At 38.4% G+C, this 23,251-nt stretch overlaps 1 protein-coding gene and 1 long non-coding RNA gene across 2 annotated transcripts in view; one reads left to right on the top strand and one right to left on the bottom strand.

Annotated features, from left to right (window-relative positions):
- The window catches only part of LOC139954369 (sentrin-specific protease 8-like), a 66,930-nt gene that overhangs the window by 10,997 nt on the left and 32,682 nt on the right, over positions 1 to 23,251 (top strand). Inside the window, exons 4-5 of the mRNA XM_071954132.1 lie at positions 4 to 119; positions 21,494 to 21,544. Of these exons, the coding sequence (XP_071810233.1) occupies positions 4 to 119; positions 21,494 to 21,544 (167 nt within the window). The remainder of the gene's footprint in view (positions 1 to 3; positions 120 to 21,493; positions 21,545 to 23,251) is intronic.
- On the bottom strand, positions 4,153 to 8,327 carry LOC139954371 (uncharacterized). The gene is made up of 3 exons (XR_011788103.1): positions 8,245 to 8,327; positions 8,065 to 8,127; positions 4,153 to 6,990 (listed from the first exon to the last, which is right to left on the bottom strand). It is a non-coding gene; the product is annotated as an uncharacterized lncRNA (long non-coding RNA).

Below are 23,251 nucleotides of genomic sequence, written 5' to 3'. Positions count from 1 at the left end.
CAGGAGTCTGCTTGTTTACAACAGACCAGAAGGCAAGTTCAGCCACTACGACTCGGTTGGATCAAGCAATCAGAGCCCTGCCATGTCGTTGAGCTGCAAACTCCATCCATTCCTCACAGGTATTTGCATTTTTCTAACATTCCAGTTATAGCCAAAAAGGTTTTTTCTCTAGTCAATACTTTCCCTGTAGGCCTTAGACCCTAATCACGAGCCAGTCATTCTGCGCACGACGTGTCAACTTCGGAAATCACTGTAAACGGCAATCGGATATACTACTATAACCAAGGGAGTACATTCAAGTAGATGTAATACAGTTGTAGTCGGTCACAAAAAATGAGATTGTTCAACAACACTGATTATAAAGTTCATACTAATACCAATCCTCGAGATAAATAATTCCAACTGAAATATTGTCAAAGTTGAAGTTTGAGTATATGAATTGACTCAAAGAGAAACGTCGATTAAGAAATATTGTTGATTCTTCTCACAACACGAAAGTGGCTTTTATAATATTGTTACATATCAGCTACAAGCAAGAGTGGACGTTAACAAACAAACACCTACGCACCCAAAGTAGACTGTAATAGTCGTATACATATTACAACACCCCCCCCCCCACACCCACTTTTGATAAGTATAACAAGTTATGGGGGGGGAAGTCTGAAAAACCACATACATTATATGTCTAAATTTATATTTGCTTAAGTTTTTAAAGTATATACAGGTTTTCTCGACCAATTTCGGAAAATGAGCAGCCAATTTAACAACCAAGCTGTTCTATTTCGCGCGAAATCGAATGCTACTGAAAAGGGTCATTCGATTTCGTTTTTTGATTAGTCAAATGTAATGTTGCGTCATTCGATTTAACTAAATAATCATTCAATGAACAATATTCATGAAAGCAGCATTCAAATTCGCAGTCATTTCTTGAGGCGTGTGTGTCTCGAAAAAGAATGACGATACACTAAATTGAACAGAGTGCTAAATGAATTTGACTCGACTCAAAACGAAATTAAATGGCCAAATTCTGAATTTGAAACGCAGTAACAACTGGAGAGGCAACACAGCTTTAATTTGAACGCTTGAAAATGAAATTGGCTGCTCATTTACCGAATTTGACCGCGAAAACCTATAGAAGTGCCGTTAATTGAGTTGATATACTCAGGGTAAGCCTCATACATCTGTCTCGAACTACCCGAAATTTTAAAAAGTATTTTTTTAGCGGGGCTCCCGGTTACAAATATGACCATGAATCATTAATGAATCATGTTTAGAGCCAGAGCCTGGACTTATTCCAGCCATTTGCAAACAGTTCAACGGAAAACTAGGCGCACGATTTGTATCAGCTTTTGGGGCGAAGACGGTACATTTCTTAATGTGTTCAGTGGGGGTTTTGTTGTTGTTTTTGGTGTATTTTTTGTTCTATACAATTCAAATTGTTAAGGTTACCAAATGGTCAGTGCAGTATCTTGCCTGCCAGGAAATGACATGGAATGCAGAAGGTCCGTAGGCCTCTGCTTGTAAACAAGGTGACAATGTCTTTGACAGGCACCCAGTTCTACAATGGTTAGAAACCCACCAAGCTTGATTGGGCAGTTATAAGTGTACAGGGGTCGATTTCACAAAGAGTTAGGACTCGTCTTATCTCGAGCTAGGACGAGTAACTCGTCCGTTCGTCCTTACTCAGGATTAAGCTTAAGGTCTGCATGCTACAGTGCAGGGTTGGGACTCGTCCTAAGTCCTAAGATTAGTCTTAAGTTAGGAAGAGTTTGGTGAAATCGACGGCAGTACTTCTAATAATCCATCAAAATCAGTACCCATTCTTGGAGTAAGGGCTGTTTTCCTCTCTGGAATTACTGTGTGAGGTTGTCTGATTTAAAAGGAGATCTACCTGTCTATACCTGACAGCTCTTGCTGAGAGCCGCGGCTGTGTATTTACATTGATTGTTTCATGTTTGCTGTTTCACAAGAGCATAGTGAGCCAAATGTCGCTATTTCTTTCTTCTCATTTTGTTTTTTTCTGCTGATAGCGACGAGTATCGATTTCGACATTATGAATCAGTCTGCGCGGTGCACGGTCAATATGAACCATTTAATGCAGGCATCGTGTCATTTTCTGACCTGGGATTACACGGTGGCCACGGCCTCTGTTTGCCCTGGTCTTGGCCTTGGTGCCACTTCAGAGATTTAATGATTTTCCAATGGAAGTGCCCTTTGCAAAATTGAATTGGCTTTTTTGCCCCCTCTCGAAGATGAAACTCCAGCTTGCATTTTTTACAATATTAAGAAGGATCTGAAAATGTGCATCATGGCGGAGATACCAAAACTAGGTTTGCGGTAACACCGCGTACACGCGATTTCTTTTTGGAATGTGGTGGTTCTGGGTGTTCTTACGATTCGACGTTTCTATCAGTTTGTTGGGAATGTCTTCAAGAGACAGCTGGGCTCAGTTACTTCAGGCTGTAACTGTTGATGTTACATTGTTTGTTAGGGGCATATCGCCCCACGATTACCGTCTTCCTATATCGCCTCCTGATGTATACTTGTCATAAAGAGTAGGGGGTTTCTCTGATGTTTCTGACGGCATTATTGCCCCATCGATCTTACAATTCAAACACATCTTCGTATACTCGTCGCCTGAACAAAGTGCGAATTTAGACGCATTCGGGTGTGATAAAACGCTGAATGGTAACTGCTTATAATTACTAATACCGAATAACGTCTCGGAACCAAGTTCGGAGGTCTGTGCGGCACCATAATGTAGCCCGAGCCCCAAATGTAGCCCGGACCTAAATGTAGCCCCAAACATGCCCTCAATGTAGCCCGGACCTAAATGTAGCCCCAAACATGTACCTAAATGTAGCCCGGACCTAAATGTAGCCCCAAACATGTACCTAAATGTAGCCCGGACCTAAATGTAGCCCCAAACATGTACCTTAATGTAGCCCGGACCTAAATGTAGCACCAAACATGTACCTAAATGTAGCCCGGACCTAAATGTAGCACCAAACATGTACCTAAATGTAGCCCGGACCTAAATGTAGCACCAAACATGTACCTAAATGTAGCTCGGACCTAAATGTAGCACCAAACATGTACCTAAATGTAGCCCGGACCTAAATGTAGCACCAAACATGTACCTAAATGTAGCCCGGACCTAAATGTAGCACCAAACATGTACCTAAATGGTCCCTATAGACCAACCATGTCGCACTATGGAACTAGCTTTAAAACCTAAAGAATGCAATACACTGAATCGCAGATACGTTTTTGTCCCACTGTCTCTATGTTTTCTTAGCCCTTGTTTTTTTTCACTAAACATAAAAGAAACGCACGTAAACCTTTTACAAAGCATGTAAAACAAAACGCAAAATCGACTTACCGATACTTTTTGAGGCGCATCTAAATGTCATGGGATGTTATTAAGATAATCCAATAAGGAGACCTAGAAAAGAATGAAAGAAAGACAGAAACTTTGAGTCGTGTTTTAACTGGGAAACATTACAAAAAAAACATTTCAATGTCCTGACTATAACAAAGCATTTAGAAACTCTCAGGTGAGGTATCGAGGGTCATCTGAGACTTGGTTCCAGAGTCAGGATGCCAGATCAATAAGCTTACCTAGCTAAATCACTTCAACAATCTGTGGTTAACTAGCCAGTTTCAATGCTGTAGTAAAAAATATATAGATTTGTGACATGTCGGTGTAGTTCACTGGACCCAATATTGTCAGCAGCAGAGTGGTGGTTCGATACCCGGTCATGACACTTAAGCACTTGAGCAAGGCACTTGACCATATGTGCGTGCTTCGTAACATGTTATGAGTGCATTCTGCTCTACCAGCCAGGCTGCTATAGTGGACGTTTAATCATGTCAACTGTGAACGGAGAAACCCTGTTTCAGCCCCATGGAGTAGGAGGCAACGTGACCCTGGTCGGTTAAGTGTAGCCCTCACCTAATGAGTGGTCATCGGGCCTCGTGGTAAAGGTGATCTCTCATAAAACTAGAGAAACCTGTGGGATGACCATCACACTTTTATATCGATATGCAACCATAGAGCAAGAACCTACACTGAAAACATCACTTAGTCAATTGTCTAAAAAAAACTAGTCATTTACATGGTTTAATTTGACTAATCTTTAATAGGTCACTCAATCAAAAGATTAGTCAATACACACTGAAATGACAAATTATAGTTTGTCTTTGAAAATGGTTTAAAATGACTAATTGATCTGGAGATTGGTAATACACGAAATTAAATTAGTCATCCAAGAAAATTAATTAGTCATGCAGCACAACTATTTAGTCTTTCAATTAGTCTGACAATACCAATAATTAGTCTTTTACACACTTCTGTTATAATTAGTCACTGTAAATTTATTGCAAATCCAACACAACTCCAACTGAAGCAACTTTGTTAACCATCAGTTCCTTTGAGAACAATCTGCTGAATAACTACTGAATCTCAAAAATTGTTTAACATTATTAAACAAACTTCAATAGATTTTTTTTCCCAACTTGCAAAGTTAAAAAGTTGTTTTAACAACCCATAAGTCCCACCTACAGTACACACCGTGATGACAGGACTTTAATAAAGCGGTATTTAAGGTCAAATTCAGTGATGTACCAATTTTTCAATCGACAGTGAAACAATTATGAAAGTAAACAAGTTATTACAAGTCTCTAATTTTACGTGAAATCCTGTAATTTTGTATGCCCTTTCAGTGCAAAATTTTGAACACAACTTCATTCGCTGCCAACAATAACTTTAAGAGGTATATTCCATAGAGGAATTTCATTGTTAAAAATTTTAATTTAACACAGTTTAGACACAATATTATGGAAATTTAGTATACAGAACTGGAATTATATTGGAATTACATGCACATTGCACAGGTTTTGGGGGTGCTAACAGATTTTGCACTGAAAGCGTATCAAATAAAGTTAAAACTTACACAGTTTAATAATGTAAGATTGGCCATGATGATTTTGTCTTTCTTTCACAAGTGGACTTTGACTACTGAAAAATAATTGTACTGTTTTATATATGGTTAATAATTTGCACAAAACTTACATGGTATAAAGATGGTCATGGTAGAAAACTTCCCTTGAAACAGTTTTGCTTGAAATGGCATATAGTTTTTAGGAAATGCGTAAAACAATAGTATTTATAGTAGGGTCATATCTTTGGATTCCGTGACCATTTTTTTGCTACCTTTTTTTCTTGATGGATTTGACTTCAGGAACCATCTAAAAGAAAAATAAGCCCCTATGAACCTCTGAAATGTGACAGGAACTTTTTTTATATTGCGCAATATTCAAAATGGCCGCCGACGCGACCATGAAAAACATAACTTGTAATAGCTCTGGCACCATATGAGCTAGACAGACAAAATATATGTCCTTTTCAACTATATCTGGCATGCCAAATACACTGGAATGGTAATTGTAAGGTTTGGGGACCATCTTGACCTCTAAATCCAAGATGGCCGACATCTCCAACTTGAAAAATATACTAGCTATATGGAACCAGATAGCGAAAAAGAGGTGTATATTCCCACTATTTCTGCCATTACAAAATCCACTGGAATGGTAATTGTAGAGTTAGGGATCATCGTGGTCACAAAATCCAAGATGGCCGCCTCCGCCATCTTGAAAACTAGAAATGTGACAGCTCTGGCACCAGATAAACTAACAGAGAACAATCAGTGTTTCATTTTTAACATATGAAAAATCAATTATGGTTTTTGTTTTGTTTATAGGGATAATATTTAATAAGATTATCTAAAAATATCATTGGCCATCCTGAGTGATGAAAACCTATTTATGCCTCTATTATATTATTTGATAGTTAAAGTCTATGTCTGTCTAGGTCATCTGGTGCCAGAGCTAATATGGAAGTTATGTTTCAAGATGGCGAAGGAGGCCATCTTGGATTTAGAGGTCAAGATGGTCCCCAAACTTTACAATTTCCATTCCAGTGTATTAAGCATGTCAGAAATAGTGGAAAATTACATCTCTTTTGTCCGTCTAGGTCATATGGTGCCAGAGCTATAGACCCCTTTACGGATAGGAAAAAACAATGCATTCTGGGATAGGAAGCGATGTTTTGGGATGTTCGTCACGCATATAACGTGCATAGCTTACTCGTAAACTCTCCCAAAATGCATCATAATCACCACTTCCGGCCTATCTGTAAAGGGGTCTATTACATTGTATGTTTTTTCAAGATGGCGACGGCGGCCATCTTGGATTTAGAGGTCAAGATGGTCCCAAAACTTTACAATTACCATTCCAGTGTATTTGGCATGCCAGAAATAGTGGAAAAGGACATCTCATTTGTCCGTCTAGGTCATCTGGGGCCAGAGCTATTACAATTTATGTTTTTCAAGATGGCGTCGGCGGCCATTTTGAATATTGCGCAATAAAAAAAGTTCCTATCACATTTCAGAGGTTCATAGGAGCTTATTTTCTTTTTAAATGGTTCCTGAAGTCAAATCCATCGAGAAAAAAAAAGGTAGCAAATAAATGGTCACGGAATCCAAATATATGACCCTGCAGGATAAATTCTGATGTTTGAAAAAAAGTTTAAAACACATAAGTCTTATTGAGCTTAAACTTTCACATGTTTGTTATTTTATGTGCATGTTGGGTCATATCAAGTTTGTTTTTACATTTTCTTTGAAAGTGACCTTTTGAAAGTGACCTTTTCTAAGTTAAACGTGCCAGTAGGCTTAAAACTGACTTATGAATACCAGTCTGGTCGTCAATCTTAAGAACACCATATTGATAAAAAGCAATTGTCTTCACTAGTTCTGGGATGTACTGCAGGTGAAATACAAAAAACGAGGAAATGTAGCACGCGACTGCTGTTGTTACATCATCAACAACAGAAACTACCTCGCCTTCTGCAACTCCTTTAAACTCTGTAGACACATGTGCCGATTGTTCATCCATTTTGATGTACACAGGATGTGTGGTGTCTTCATCCTTTAATAAATAAAAGTAAAAAGTAAAGTTACTCAATATTGCTGTAAGCAACCAGATGTCTTATTCATACTTCAAGTACTAAATGGACAAAACTTAATTTATGCTACAATACAGCACATCAGTGCTTTGGGAAGCAATTTTGCAACTTTTTTTCTACAATTTGAGACCACTGCATGACATCACATAACACTATTAGTTATTATACAAGCATGAGAGGAATACAGAAAAACACGACAGTGCTTCTGCGTCCCATGTCAACATGGGATGCAGATTTTTTTTGGGGTGCTATTCCACTAGTTCGTGGGTGATCACCCCCCCCCCTTTTAAAGGAATAAACCATAAATAGGCAAGTTTTCCACAAAATTGTGCAAATTTGGATCAGAATTAAATGCTCTAATCAAAAGTCCTTAAAATAAGTAAAAAAATAACTATGATCTTTGACACAATACCTTGACCTTTGACCAAGATTTAAAAAAAAAATCATTCCAGAAATTTCATGAAAAAAACTCTGCTTGATAGAGCAGATTACCACGTACAAAAACCATTAAAATTTATTTGGGGTCATAAAATGAAGGTTCTGTGGTGGTTTTGCCAGAAAGGAGGTGGGGTGCATGCAAGTAGTATTCAGTTGACATACATTATCGCTTACACTAGAATTTTAAAAAAACACTCGATCCGTATTTTGTGTACAAAACATATGGACACGCGTCTAGGAATCAGACGTCTGGTTCCCAGACGCGTGTCCATATGTTTTTGTACGCAAAGCACGGATCAAAGACAGATTTTTGATTCCAAAATTCATTGAACAACGATTGAACCATCATTAAAGCGTGAGAGATATAAACCTATGAGGTTACGAGAGACGATAGCCAGACGAAACCAAAATAGTTCTAGGAGTAGTAGCTACTCTAGTACACTAGTAGTTGCTAAATCTCCCTTGTGCAACTTACATAGTATTAATGATTGGGTACGAAACGTCCTGCTTCGGGTATTCATGCAGAAATTTAATTTTGCCATCAATAAATATAAAATGTGAAAAACTGTTGACTGTGTCTGTGTAGGCAGTGAACTTACTTTGTCGAGTCCATGGTGAAAGTTGTATGGGATGTATGTAGGCCTGTGTACATGCACGTCAACCTGAAATACAAAACAAAGGTTTCTTAGTTAAAATCCTTAAAAAGTGTTTGGGTACTTTTTGTTCGACCCAAAACGCAATGTCCACAGATTTAAATTTAAAATAAAAATTAAACTTACACAGTTTTAAGATAATGGTGGTAGAAAGCTTCCCTTAAAATACTTGCTGTGGTGCTGTAGTTTTTGAGAAATGAGGAAAACAATGTCACAAAAATAACTTCGCCTCAGGATACAAACATTTTAGCATGTACAACGTTATGTACCAGTACATAGCAGTACTGGTATTTACTACTTAATACGCGACTCTCCTGAAAACATCGCTTTGCCCTTTGTGATTTTCACCTTTTTTCCAAAAACTTGGCGACTATAAATCATGCTAATAAAATTGTTCTTTGGTTTAGTTTGTTTGTGACTTACAGCTAATTTCTGAATTGCTCATAACTTGCCGTCACTGCACTGGTGACTGGCTCAACAGAAACCGGTTGCTCGTGTATGGTGGTGTATTTACTTAGAAGTAGTGTAGCAATAGCAGTTTTATACTACATACAGCAGTACAACATACATGTACTCCGCAGTACGTTAGTTCATGAAACTTTTTTGAGTTGAGATTGAAATTTGAAAAGGGGAACTAAAAATGTTGCTTATGTAAGTTAACGTTTGTTCATTCTCAGCCAGGCAAGTCCTCTATGCGTTACTTATTAACATGTTATTATATTTCTGAATAATTACAACAGAATACAATAAATTAATTACCTTATTTAGTTGACACGGACTAATAACCTGACGTTCTTGTGCTGCTCTCTGCAGACGAGAGGGAAAGTTACGAATCGCGCGGGCGATATTTGCGCGAGAGTGAAAATGACACGCTATTTTTCGATAATGGTTTTTGAACAGTGTAATAAACTGCGCTGAATTGCAATGCTGCGCGACCATCGCGCACTAAACAATATCGGCGCGAAACCGGCCTGACCGGGGGTGCGATTTGTGTTCTGGCTGTTCTGTTAGTTGTACTCACCGTGCTGATTACTGACAGCACTGTTTACAGACTACCTCCAAGGTTACAAGCGGCGCCCATGTTTTCCAAAAGTTGAAACAGGAGTTTATTCTTGTATTAAATTTACTAATTAAGAACTGCCTTTGATGAAGAATACACAATTGTATTTAATTCACAACCTCTTGATAGGGAGGAAGGGTCGGTGGCACTCGACCGAACGTTGTACGAGTAAGTTCTGTACAGGCTTTTGTATCCAGTGCCCGCCTTCGGAGCCAATTCAATTAGTATTTTTCTCACACATTAGTCGACAAATTTGTCATTGCTATGTCAGACTGGTCATTTCATATTTTGGAGAGAAACAAGTTAGTCAATCAGTACTCTGTATCAACTTATCTACGGACAAAATTAGAAATAACAAATTCGTATTAGTCTTTAAAAAATATTGATTAGTAATTTCATTAGCTCAATTAGTAAAAATGTTTCCTATTAGTTAGTTCGGATTTAAAAATTAGTCATGAATGGAAAGACTAATTTTTATTGCGTAGTTGACTAATTTTTTCTCCAAATTGACTACTAGATGTTTTCAGTGTATGACAAAGCAAAAGCAATGGTCGGCTATCGTTCCACGGCAACTTTTGAGTGAGTATCAAAACGAGCGACTCCTTGGGCAAGTCAATCTGGCCGTCTTGAAAATACAATATAGCTGAATTTTTCTCCTTCGAGATATTGTGCGTCTTCAAGCGAACCTTTCAGATCATTCAATTATGTGACCCTCGCCCTAACTGCTGCCAACAAGGTCGTATCCACTTCCAGGATTCACTTAACCATAAAACAAGACTCACATACAACATTCCATATCACCTTCCATTTCTTTCTAAAGGAACTGTATCAACTTTCCTAAGAGCCCTTAGCCAAAAGCCTTTGGCATAGTTAACTTACCCTGATCACAGAGAGTTTGTTGAGAGAGCAGTTTCAGTTTTTAAAAGTCACTTTCAACATCAGGTATGCTGACACTTTCCCATGTTGTGAAGAGAGCATGTATTATCTATGACATAAACAGCTTTGAATGTTGTACAGTTTCAGAGAGCATCTCAAAAGAACAAATCTACTTGGTAAGTAGACACTCGCATGGTATTACTACAAACCACACTTATACCTCCCCATGCAATGTCTCAAATCCAATATACAGAAGAAGAAAAAAAAAACAATACATCCAGAAACTACACATCCGGTACTGAGAGACCCATGTGTCACGTTGTGTGCTTGATCGAACAGATATTGGCCAGCGTTTCATTCCACCCGAAACAAATCATTCGGACAAATTAATAAAAAGAGAGAGCCTGTGGGGGACCTATCGACCCGAGCCGGTACTAATTGGCTGAACTAATGTCTCTCAGTGAGACGAGGGAGGCTACTTATGAAGTGCAACTACACTTGTATCGAGGAGCACCCTCCTTTACGTCCGACTTACTCTTCAATTACATAGAGAAGGAGAGGGGAAAAAAAACACTCATTAAGTTTTAAATTACATTGCTAAGACAAAAGAAAAACGGCAGTGCTTTATCACCCTTGCAAGGGCGCTGTGACAGTAAATTGACCTTAATTACCGCAATAGGTTGAGAATTAAGATGGATTGCCTGCTCTTTGGCAAAATAAACCGTGTACGTTTAGCTTGCTTCCCGATGGGTGAATGATAGATAATGACGTTTGGTATTTGTTATTCTCATTACAGAAATAGATTGAGGTGTTGAATAAACTTAAATTATGACATGTGTGTGCATGCTGAAAATGGATATAAAACTGTTTACTTATTCGCATACTTTTCGCATATCCCACGGTATACGATAAAACACGCGAATTAAAGTGACAATAATTTTGTATTACTCACATATTACAAACTATACTCGGCACTTTATGTGACCCAATATTTCAAGAAATAACAAACCTATGGAACTTAACGCTCAATCGGTCATCGGAGTTTCCTAGATAATTTAGTGAAAACACACTGACATATTTTCACTGCATTCAAAGACTGGTTTTTAGAGTCGCAAGATAAAATGTTTTACTCAGTTTGAAAAAAAAAACAACAAAAAACAAAAAACAAAAACAGCAGCAACAACAGAAACAACACCAGCAATAATAACAAAACAAACTGTAACATTTCAGCATAAAAATGTGCATTTTTTCATACCATGACCATCTTCATACCATGTGCAAATATTTATATGAATATTTAATCCATTTGTTCAATCTAACCACCGTGTGCCCACCCTGTAATTTATTTTGTTGTTCCTTTCTTCCATGGTGCCTCAAAACTTGATTTGCTTAGATATTGAATTGCAGAGGTTAGCATTTCACATAAAGTAGCCTGACAAGCCGCCCGAATCACGTCTTTGTTATTTTTACCTAAAATAAATAAAAATCCATTCATTTCTATTTAAGCAAACCATCTCTTTCTTGGTTAATGTTGACTTCATTTCATCCTGCTTTTGCACTTTATTGATTTCCAAATGAAGACCAGCTATTTATAAAAGTACAATGCAATACAAATTGATATTCGCAAAGTGCAAACACACGGAGAGCGGAAATGCATAAAACAATATTTTGTTTGTATTGAATGCCGGCCCGCGGGACAGAGTCATACGATTCACAAATTTGTAGTGAATTAAGTTTTATTTCTTCCCCCGTGGCCGACATTATTTGAAAAAGAAGTACAACACGCGTATGATACATGAATATAGCCATAACGGATATCAAGAAAACGCAGGAACAATTTAGCCAAAAAGTACAGTGGTATTGTTAAAGTGTTTGATCTTATTCTGGTACACGGATCAAGTAATGTAAAGAAAGGGGTCATCACTACATAAGAAGAAGGTAAATGTGTGTCAAATATGATGGAAAACCAAACAGTTAAAGCCAGTATACTCTTTCGGTACAGAAAAGGAAAAAAGAAGTTCACAGATTTACAAATAACTTACAGGGTTTACAACAGGTAAATGGTGAAAGACTGCTCTTGAAATATTAGTCCATGAAATGCTTTATTTTTTTTGAGAAAACATTAAAACAATATCAATTCTCGATAGCGAAAATTACGGATTTATAAACACATGTCATGACACGGCGAAACGTGCGGAAACAAGAGTGGGTTTTCCCGTTATTTTCTCCCGACTTCGATGACCGATTGAGCCTTAATTTTCACAGGTTTGTTATTTTATATATAAGTTGTGATACACGAAGTGTGGGACTTGGACAATATACTGTTTACCGAAAGTGTATAATGGCTTTAAGACGGTCTGACTTCTGCGTTTGACTTCAAACCTGTGAAAATCGGAGCTCAATTGGTCGTCGAAGTTGCGAGATAATCATGAAAGAAAAAAACTACATTATAACACGAAATTGTGTGCTTTCAAATTCTTAATCTGAGGTCTCGAAATCAAACTCGTAGAAAATTTCTCTTTCTCTAAAACTACGTTACTTCTGAGGGAGCCATTTCTCACAACGTTTTATATTATCAACCTCTACCCATTACTCATCACCATGTAAGGTTTTTTTCCAAATAATTATTTTGAGTAATTACCAATAGTGCCTACGCTTTAACTAAATATATGCAACTTATACGAATTGTCTATTATAGGCTTTATGGTATTAGTGTTAGTGTAAGGTATTAATGTCTACCACAAGCTTCGCTTTTCTGGTTATGCCCCCATTTCCAATTATCCTCATTACTGTTCTTTGTTGTTATTTTGATTATCTGTTGGAATGGAAATAAATGTCTTGAAATGAAAATGAGAAACTTGTTAACTATACTCATGCCATTTAATAAATCGCATTATTGTCTTCTCTAAATGACATAATTATTATAGGAAAAAAAACCTTATACTCTGTTAATAAATAAGTCTCTATGCCGTCTTTACTCAAATCTCTATTGAGCGAACATTTGCTCATTGAATTGATCACCCACTAGATATAACTAAACGTTTACCATTTATCCCATTCCACGACTTTTCTGGGCTAATGCTGTATATATCAGCGAAAATCTGAACGAAGCCTACAACTACAAGCAATTATTTCCGTTTTTGATTATATCAATGCCCTTGGGTATTCTTTTGGTAAAGCACCATTTTGTACACATAAAGAGAATGCAAGATTAAAATCTTATAAGAAGACAGGAGTCCACCATCTAAATAGATTCCAACCAGGGTTGAAAGTTTAAGTGCTTGACCCTCCAGCATCATTCAATGTTGCACGTCTTGAATGCCGGTTCCCTCCCTCCAACATTTGGGCCAATTGGTGCCGCTTGCCACTTGATTTAATCATGCGCCTATTGACAACGGAGATACCAGCCGTACTACGTTTAATGTAAATAAGCTGAATGTAGTATAGTGGTAGTCCCTGGGCAAGCCTGGTTATTCAGACCTGCAGATTTCCTTTGATAAATCCTCCGCCCATCATTGGGAACTCATCGTCCAAGATACTTTTTTTGGAAAAAGGAATGGTTTACTCAGTATTCCCTCTGGCTGAATTATTTCACATAAAGGTGGAAGGGATTGGGAGAAGCTTAACATATTTCCTTGGAAATATGCGAAGCCGCGCCTTGGCTGCTGTGTGCACCCACACACACTCAGACAGGCAACACACCTCCCTGGTGGCTGGATGAAGCAGGAGTTTGCACATAATCTCCACAAAGGTGCAATCTACTTTAAACCATTAGTGTGGCATGATGGAACCCGTAGATTCAGAACCAAAGAAAAATGGGGTAAAGAGTAGTCGTAGTTGTTCTTTATACTCGGTGTCATAGCGTATAACATATATGTATCACAACAGAAGTGTTGTCAGAAGACTAAATTAAGTTCAGTCTTCTGATCGTTCATCAACACATTATCAAACCAATTTGTGAAGGTGTTTTTGGTCCATCAAATTAGCTCATACATTATCCCGTTTTATTGAAAACAGCGAAGAACCGTCGCGGTTTTTGTTTTGAGCACGTTCGTTTGGGAGTGGTTTCTATTACATTTTTTTTTAAATGATGGTAATTTTAGAGGTCTTCAAATGCTCATTTCTCAACTCTGTCATTTAAAATGTTTCTTATGAGACTTCGAACAGGTTTAATCTTAAGAACCAAGTGAGCTTTCAGTTCAAATTTGACCCCATGGGATGGTGGATATATGGTAGTCATGCATAATTGGTGCGTTCCGCGTTTGCAAGGGGCAATGGGGAAATGGTAATAAAGATAGACAAAAAGTAAATGTCAAACAGGGTCAATGGGCAACGCATGAACGTTTACCTCACACTGTTCTGGCATTGAAACCCTACGGATCCTTACAACTACTAAATAACCTATATCAAAATGACCCAAACATTTTGTCAAATTGACGCCTAATCCGGGTCTAAATTCTATTTGACCTGTTTCCGGGTCAGCTTCATCCGGGACCCGAAATCTGGGTCACTCTTGAACCGAGATTTTCTTTAAGTCTTCAGTAGTTTTGCACAGAAATAATAGCACACACAAAGTTACTAGTTGTATCAACCCCAGTGAACACAGGTATTCTTAGGAAATGATTCTAAGTGGCCCTCTCCGCGAAATATATATTGGCAGTTTTTCGTAGCAATTGCGAAAGCTTTGCACGATGTTCCAGATTGGCACGATGGTGATGAAACATGATTTCAGAATCAGATAATTTTTGCACGATGGTCCCCGACGGCGAAACGACACATCCGCTGAGGTCTTCAGAGGATACACATTTCTCTCGCTGTCACATGAGCCTTTCATCCCATCAATGCATATAAAGATAAGAACCCCTATAAATCTCTTATGGGTAATCAGCTTGTGAGATAATGTTGTGAATTTACCCTCCAGTAATGTTTGCAGCTGCCATGCCTCCCCACCATAAAAAGCATACGCTTTTTATTTTGCTGCGGGTTCAATTTATGCGCTCAGCACCCATTAATACTACCATTTTTTCATGGTACTGATATGCACACTTGGTGTTGGGGCAATGCAAAAATGTAACAGTTAGATCTGGATCGTGACTGTGCTGTCATTCCTTTGGGAATGTTTGGGCAAAGTAAAATTAAGCCAGTAAGATCTTGTTCGTCATTGGACTGTCCTCATTTTAGTAAGAATGGCGACAGCAAAATTTGACCTGTAAAATTTTTAGTAAATTTAGATAATGTAAACTTTATATCAAGTTCGTGCTGGGTCTGTTACTCTTTTTGTCTATTGGTATTTGGCAATGAAAAATGCACCGGTTAGATTTAGTTCGTGCTGGGGCTGTTATACTTTTATAGTAAAGTTCAAGTTGGAAAATGCAAAATTGAACCAGTTGGATTTGGACTGTTCTGGGTCTGTTACCTTGTTGTTCAGTAGTGTTTGGCAATACAAAATGAACCAGTTAGATCTTGCTCGTGCTGGGGATTTCACCATTTTACTAAAGTTCAAGTTGGAAAATGCAAAATAGACCAATTAGATCTTGTTCGTGCTTTGGACTTCGATCGTTTATTAAAGTTGGCTAATGCAAAAGTGGATTAGTTTAAATCTCCATCATGCTGGGCTTGCATCCCAGCGAGTCAATATATAATCACAGTGTCCCTTATCGTCATCATTACCATGTGTAGGTAACTCTGTATTTCAGTTTTAAAAAAAATGTGTTCTTCTTCATATTTGTGCCAGAGCATCCCGCTAGTCATTACAGTGTGGAGTTAACTCTGTATTTCACTTTAAAAAAAAAATATATATATATATTTTTTATTTTTGCCATACCTGCACGCCAGGGGAATTGAGTTTTCTACGAACGCCATGTTGGAGAGTGCGCTAATGAGTTGCAGTTATACATACATGGTTGGACCATGTGGTAGATGACCGCTGTCTGGGCAGTGACACGTTCCAGACTCAATATATAGTGTATCACATCATGTCGTAGCAGGGTGCCAGTCCATTCATCATCTTCTTTTTACGAGGGGGGGGGGGGGGGGTGGGGGTTTACATACCTTTTCATTTTTGATAAACAAATCGCGCTGGTTTGCATATAGGCGGCCGAATGTTATAATCGCTAAATTTTAAATCGTATTAACATAGTTCAAATTCAATGTTGTTTGCAAACTTTCAATAAATAAAATGTATCCCATGTTTGTTTCCAAAAAATTAACAATATTTTTGAATGGTTGTGTGACATTGTTATCAACTATGGCTATCTGTGTTTTCTTTGCATTGATGGCTTTCCACAGCTTTCAATCCTCGGTTGACAAAAACTTGGACTGTGATGTTGTGATAGAAAGGTCTGTAATGACGTGTCCAAATTTACGGCTGCGGCTGTTGCCAAGGACGCTGCTAGAGACATGCTACTCCTTAACTCATGTTGAGGCGGTGAATCAGCCGTAGCCAGATCCGTATAAACATGTCCTTGAAAGTCTGGCAACCATACATGACGTCAGACTACTTCAAATAATGACGTTTTAGAAACGTCGCGGGAATAAGATACTCAGAAACGTGTTCAACTGGCAGTTTCTAATTACATCTTGATTAAGGCAGTCTAATTTGATTAAACTCATCCAGCGACTGCTTTGACATTTTGCCTTTGCAATAATTACAAATGTATTTATAATATCAAAATTTCCTATACGAATAGCCTTGAAGCTCCAGACTGTCGTTTTTTTCTTCCTTTCTTCTTCTTTTTCTTCTTTTTCTCCTCATCGTTCAAATCAATTCTACTAAAAATGTATGTCCATGTTGCATGCAATACCATCTGCCATCACTTAAATTTTACCCTTACCAGTGTAATACACACCCTATAAGGCTTGTGGTAGCATCAGTCGTTGTACATGAAAACAAATTTAAACTTTGGTGGCTCTGAAAAGAACCGCTTTTTTTAACAAGTCGACGTTTCGATCACTCAGTGCAGCTCTGATTCAAGGTAAAACAGAGTGGCCGTATGGTATTGAAAAAAGTGCTTGAGCATTATCTGCTTGTTAGTTTCGTAATTCCAACAAGGACACAACTTGATCAAATATTTGTTTCGTTCGTCGCGTGTACACGTCAAACTTGAGGTAGCACGTATAGTATTTGTAATTTATCAGCGAATTTAATGTAATATAGTTTTCAGATTGAAAATTAACGCTGATTACAATGGTCACACCTAGAAATCCTGAGTTTGATTTATTAGTACAACATCAAAACAGGTGGCGTCAAAACAAATCTGCTTCTATGTGCAAAATTTATAGGAAATTTAGTATGATGTTAAAAAGTTAAGCTTACAAATAAATACAACACACTCAAAACAGCACGAATAGCTTAGAAATGAACAACAGGTTGAGAAAAGCTAAAACGTCTGGATAAATGTTGCCGTCTGAAATACGATCGTATCAGCACTTGAAGAACCTCCAAAACAACCGTTATTTATTCCCTTTACCACTGTCACTAAAAAGCTCAGACTTGAATGTGCGTAACAATCAAACACAAAACTCCCCAAACGTGAAACGAAACCCCCTAATTTTATGATATCTCATACAGATATTGTCTGGTGTCTTTTGCTCTTCCGGAAACCTAGTATTATGTATTCTTTAATTTTGTATGTGGATATATCTAGATCCCATCTTTCTAAATGAGGGGAATAAGAGATACGGGGGTAAAAGCCCAGTGGTTTTGTTCGCCATCCGTTGATCGGGAGCTTTTTACGAAAAATTTTATGAAGGGTCGAGGGAGCCCATATCACATCGTACAATGGCGACCGTCTCCATTGCATTTTATGGTTAACGCAAGTAGATATCAAATTGTTTATATAACTCCAAAAAGTGTGGGAGTGTTTTTATTAATTTTTTTCATTTTTCCTTCTTGTTTTTGTTGATGTACATCGCCCTGTTTTAATATGATAATTCGTCTTCATGTTAAAACCAAGGCTAACTGACACACCGCACACGTCACTGGGGAACTACAAAAAGCATTCTTAATGGATCATGGTCCTTTCTCCATGGATAAAGACACAATAGTGAACGCCAAGTGCACCGCCTATATGAACCTGCAGTGACTCGAATATTGATTAGCTCAAACAATAATATGGAGCGCTAATTAGAAGGCAAACAAACAGCGACTGAGAGTCGATGCGTTGTAATGGCCGCGATCATGGCCGCTCTCCTTGCACTACTGCACACACTGTGTAGGCGTATTATACGGAGCCCAAGGAATGACATCCAACTTATCCCCTAACCACAGAAAAAGACTGCGATAATTTTTCTCGCCAGATTATAAAAAATTGGGGGGTTGATTTTGTCGACTTGTCATGACATCTGTCTTTATATACAACTTATTGGACTCTCCGAGTCGACTTGACTCTCATAGTCGACTTGAAGCTCTCCAAGTCGACTTGACTCTCCAAGTCGACTTGACTCTCCAAGTCGACTTGACTCTCCAAGTCGACTTGCCTCTCCAAGTCGACTTGCCTCTCCAAGTCGACTTGCCTCTCCAAGTCGACTTGACTCTCCAAGTCGACTTGACTCTCCAAGTCGACTTGACTCTCCAAGTCGACTTGACTCTCCAAGTCGACTTGACTCTCCAAGTCGATTTGACTCTCCAAGTCGACTTGACTCTCCAAGTCGACTTGACTCTCCAAGTCGACTTGACTCTCCAAGTCGACTTGACTCTCCAAGTCGACTTGACTCTCCAAGTCGACTTGACTCTCCAAGTCGACTTGACTCTCCAAGTCGACTTGACTCTCCAAGTCGACTTGACTCTCCAAGTCGACTTGACTCTCCAAGTCGACTTGACTCTCCAAGTCGACTTGACTCTCCAAGTCTCGAAGACGTTTTATGTTCCGATTTGTGATCATTTTTCTCGACGATAAATTGTATGGAATAAGATTACTTGTCATGATAATTTATCTTCAAATCAGCAGCATTTGTTCTGTGGTGTATGATATCGGCAATAGTGCGATCGCTTGTTCCCTAAACAACTAGGTTAGACTTTATACATTTGAGAGAATATTATACTCTTTTATTCTTCAAATGTCTGAATTGTCGGTTATCGTAAAAATTGATATTGAACTGTAATATCCCGCATGTATGATGTGGATATTGAATTTGCATCTTACACACTATCGTATTTCTTACGGAAAAAACTAAATCAATTCAAGTCATGAATTTTCTTTCGCAGAAGTTTTACAAAGGACAAGTTGAGCATGTTTTGAAAAGGAGTATGAAATTTAATATTTAATTGAAAATAATATCTTACTCATCAGCGTTACCAAAATAAAGGGCGATTTCACAATGAAACTAAAAGGAAAGCAACAATCTCAGTTTCATTTGGTGTGAAGAAGGAATACGCGGGCAACGGCGGTTGGTTCTTGGACCTGTTTTTGTTTGAAGTATTTCCCTTGTGCAACATTCATTGAGGTTGGATGGAGTTTCCACTGTTCATTATGTTTAGTTGGCCTACTTCGACAATGAAAGTACACTGTCATGCTGTTTTCCGTTTATATCCCTAGCATGCTTAGTAATCTCATTTGCTTGCTACATGAGACTTGTGGATATCAGCTCCTAAATGTAGCCCCAACATAAATGTAGCCCAAATGTAGTGTAGCCTGGGCTCAATTTCATGGCTCTGCTTACCGCCTAATTATGCGCTTACGACCACGATTCCCCGCTTACGTGCGAGCGCCGAGTTTCTGCGCTAGCCTTGCAAGCGTATAGTGCTTGGCATTACGCACTCGCAGAAGCCAAAATTCGGCGCTAATACGTGAAATACGCTTGCCGTAAGCACGGAATTCCCTGCTTCCGTAAGCGCCGACTCTGTGCGTACGGTTAGCAGAGCCATGAAATTGGGCCCAGATGAATGGAGCCATACCTAGAATTAAATGCAGCCCTATAATTAAGGTCATGACCTAGTTGGGTTACATTACAAGTATAGGATTGTGGCTACATTTAGGTCATGGGTACAAAAAAGTACAACAAGGAGGCTTCGTTTGTGACGGAACCATGGAGGGCCTGGGCTTTATTAAGGCCGGGCTTATGCCTGTCTCAATATATTGACATATTAGACATGAAAGGGAATTGTCCATATGATAGCTAACCTTAAAGTTGCCTTGTCATAGGGGGACAATATTAGGTGATCGCATGGTCGGTACTATTAAGCTTGCGGAAAATTGGACTGCTCGTGCATGGGGCTGTCCCGCTTTTATGGTGAAGTACTTCAATCTCAGGCAACATGTTAAAGTGGTTTGTGGCATTTTAATTACTGCGAAAGAGGCGTGTTGTGACCGCATTAAATACACTGCATGCGATATCAATATTACATTCGGCCATGATTGTGGTACCCAAAACCTGATGGAGGTAGAAGGTCGAGTGGACAAAGCATTATTTTATAAGGCAAAACATCGTTTTAGGTATGGCTTTAGAACGAATACCGAGGATGTTTTATTCAAGTTCAACATTCTTATGGAATAGTTTTTTAATCGTCCTCTGGTTTTCGATAATTATCTGCGAAACAAATTGGTGAACGTTTCCATCGAATTCGGCCATTCTAGTTGACTCGTTTTGTCAACAAGCAGACTGTGCAGGTTCATCCACCAGACAAAATAGGGTTATTGAATCTAGGTTGAGGGTTCATCCATATCTAGGGCCTAGCTACCTATTGTAGACCACATACCAGTCACTCGAAGGCTTATCATTCGGTGTATAACTTGATCGCAATTTTGTTTTAATATCCAGACTAATAATCTATACTATGTTTCCTGAGGAGTGGATAGCAATGGCAGCGACAGGTGGATATGGTATTGATTTAATTTTCTCCAGGGAGAGATTAAACAAAAAAAGAGAACAGACAGTCCACCTGCTCAGCTCGTATTCCTTTTTTGTTTAAATTATGAGTTACAGAAAATGGAACATGTCAGATTTTGGTGTCTAGGGGAGCCTGGCATTCGTGTACAAAACCAGGGATGTCCTAAAGAAAACACTATGGGTCCACACAATTGGAAAATTAAGAGGTCTCGATTTACTTGGTCGACATTTGTGTGTGCGGTTCACTATACCTAGTGAAAACGAGGACTTTAACAAAGGGGTTATGGGTGTTTATAAATGGAGCAAGGACGACCTCGGTTTGCTTTTGTGTACAAAACCAATAGGTGTACGAAGATAAGCCATCTAGTTATTAGACCGACAATGCCTTTACAAAAGAAGATTTTTGCAAAATATACTATTATCTGCATGATACTGTGAGCTATTAATCAAATGTAGTATGAGTACTTATTTGTTTAAGATAGATTATTAAAAGTTGGTAAAAAAAGAAGGTAAACAGAACTTTGTTTATTGAAAAGACATCCTTAATAAATTAACAAACTCGCTTGTCTTCATTCCTTTAACAGACTTTATCTTTTTTTTGTATCTCCACAGCGGCAGGTGACTTGACTCTTGTAGCTGAAGAGTGCCCTCAGCAGGAGAACGGTGAGTCAATATACCTTAAGGCGGGTCTTTATAGGCAACCTTGCCCTTGTTAAAGGCCCTGGACACCATTGGTAATTTTTCAAAAGAATTGTTACCTTAACAAACTTACTAGGTGACGAGCAATGGAGAGCTGTTGATAGTATAAAACATTGTGAGAAACGGCACCATCTGAAGTGACGTAGTTTTTGAAAAAGAGGTATTTTCTCACTCAATTATTAAAAGACGTCAGGCCTGAAGTCTTTAGTATGCATCTGAAACCACACAATTGGGCAACAATAGTGTTTTTCATTATTCGCTTGCAACTTCGATGACAGGTTGGTCGTTGTATGCATATATGGGATACACCAAGAGAGAATACTGCTTTTTGACAATTACCAAAGGTGTCTATGCCTTTAACTTGAGTTTCCATCGCGGAAAAATAACTCGATTCAGTATCATGTGTATCCTCTTTCTTGCTTCACTGTCACTCTTAAGTTTATTTGCGAGCGTTTAAACAAGTAAAGTTGATTGCTCCCTCTTGAGGACAGATCCTAAGCGAATCTCGATTGATTGATTAATTAATTGAATAATTGATGGGTTGATTGATTGATTACTTGATTGGTGACTAAATTGTGCTGTAATTTGGTTGCCGACGTGTTTGGTTCTTCCTATCACTTTATTGCGGTATATCAACACAATCAGGGGTAGACAGAAACTGGAGACTTTATATACTAAACTCAATTAGACGCAATTTAGTTTGAGACTAGACCGACCTGATTATGATCCTGAAGCCAATTATCTATTCCATGATCTAACCCCGCAATCAAGCGACTCAGGTGCAGTTTTAAGGTCTCATCCATCATGATGACAGTAAAGTCGATGTCTATACTATAAAGTCCTTCAACTCTCTTTTACCCGCCCTTTCGTTCGTATGCGAAGAATTTCAAGGAGTACAACATCGAAATAGGATATCCTTCTTAAAGGCACTGGACACTGTTGGTAACTACCTCAAACGAATATTTAGCATAAACTTTACTTAGACGAGCAATGTAGAGCTGTTGATAGTATAAAACATTTGGAGAAACAGCTCCCTCTGGAGTTAGTTTTTGAAAAAGGGTTTTTTGAAGTTTCTCACTCATGATAACATTCTTCAGGCCTGAAGCCTTTTTATTATGCAATCTGAAAGCACACAAATATAAAATGCAACAAGGGTGTTTTTTCTTTCATAATTTTCTTGCAAATTCACTGACCAATTGAGGCAAATTTTTCACGGGTTTGTTATTGTATTCATATGTGGGTATACACCAAGTGAGATGGTCTTTGACATTAACCAAAGGTGTACAGTGCCTTTAAGTCAGCATCATGCTCTCGAAGTCAAGAGGGCTTGTACGTAGATAGAGTTATCATTGATGATATGATCCATTTAGTTTGGATCTCTCCGCATGCACAATTTTGTGATGGATCAGCTCCAATTTTTGTGCAGGAAACGCCAACTTTGAACCTCAAAATTAAAACAATATCTCCTGCTGTTTTGACGAGATGAGTTCGTTGCAGAAATGACAAAAGTCCCTGTTCGGAGTTTTTTTTTCGTTGATTTAATTACTGATTAAATCGCATTATGTAGCCTCGTCGTACGCGTATCGATATACATCTCGTCACTACGTCACAATCGAGCAATGCATTTACGGAAAGAAATAAAAATGACGCGGCGAGATCGTACACCACTGG

This window comes from Asterias amurensis, chromosome 2 (genome assembly GCF_032118995.1).
Source record: "Asterias amurensis chromosome 2, ASM3211899v1".
Classification (NCBI taxonomy): Eukaryota; Metazoa; Echinodermata; class Asteroidea; order Forcipulatida; family Asteriidae; genus Asterias; species Asterias amurensis.
The sequence above is the reverse complement of the archived record's forward strand: the minus strand, read 5'-3'. Positions and strand labels throughout refer to the sequence as shown.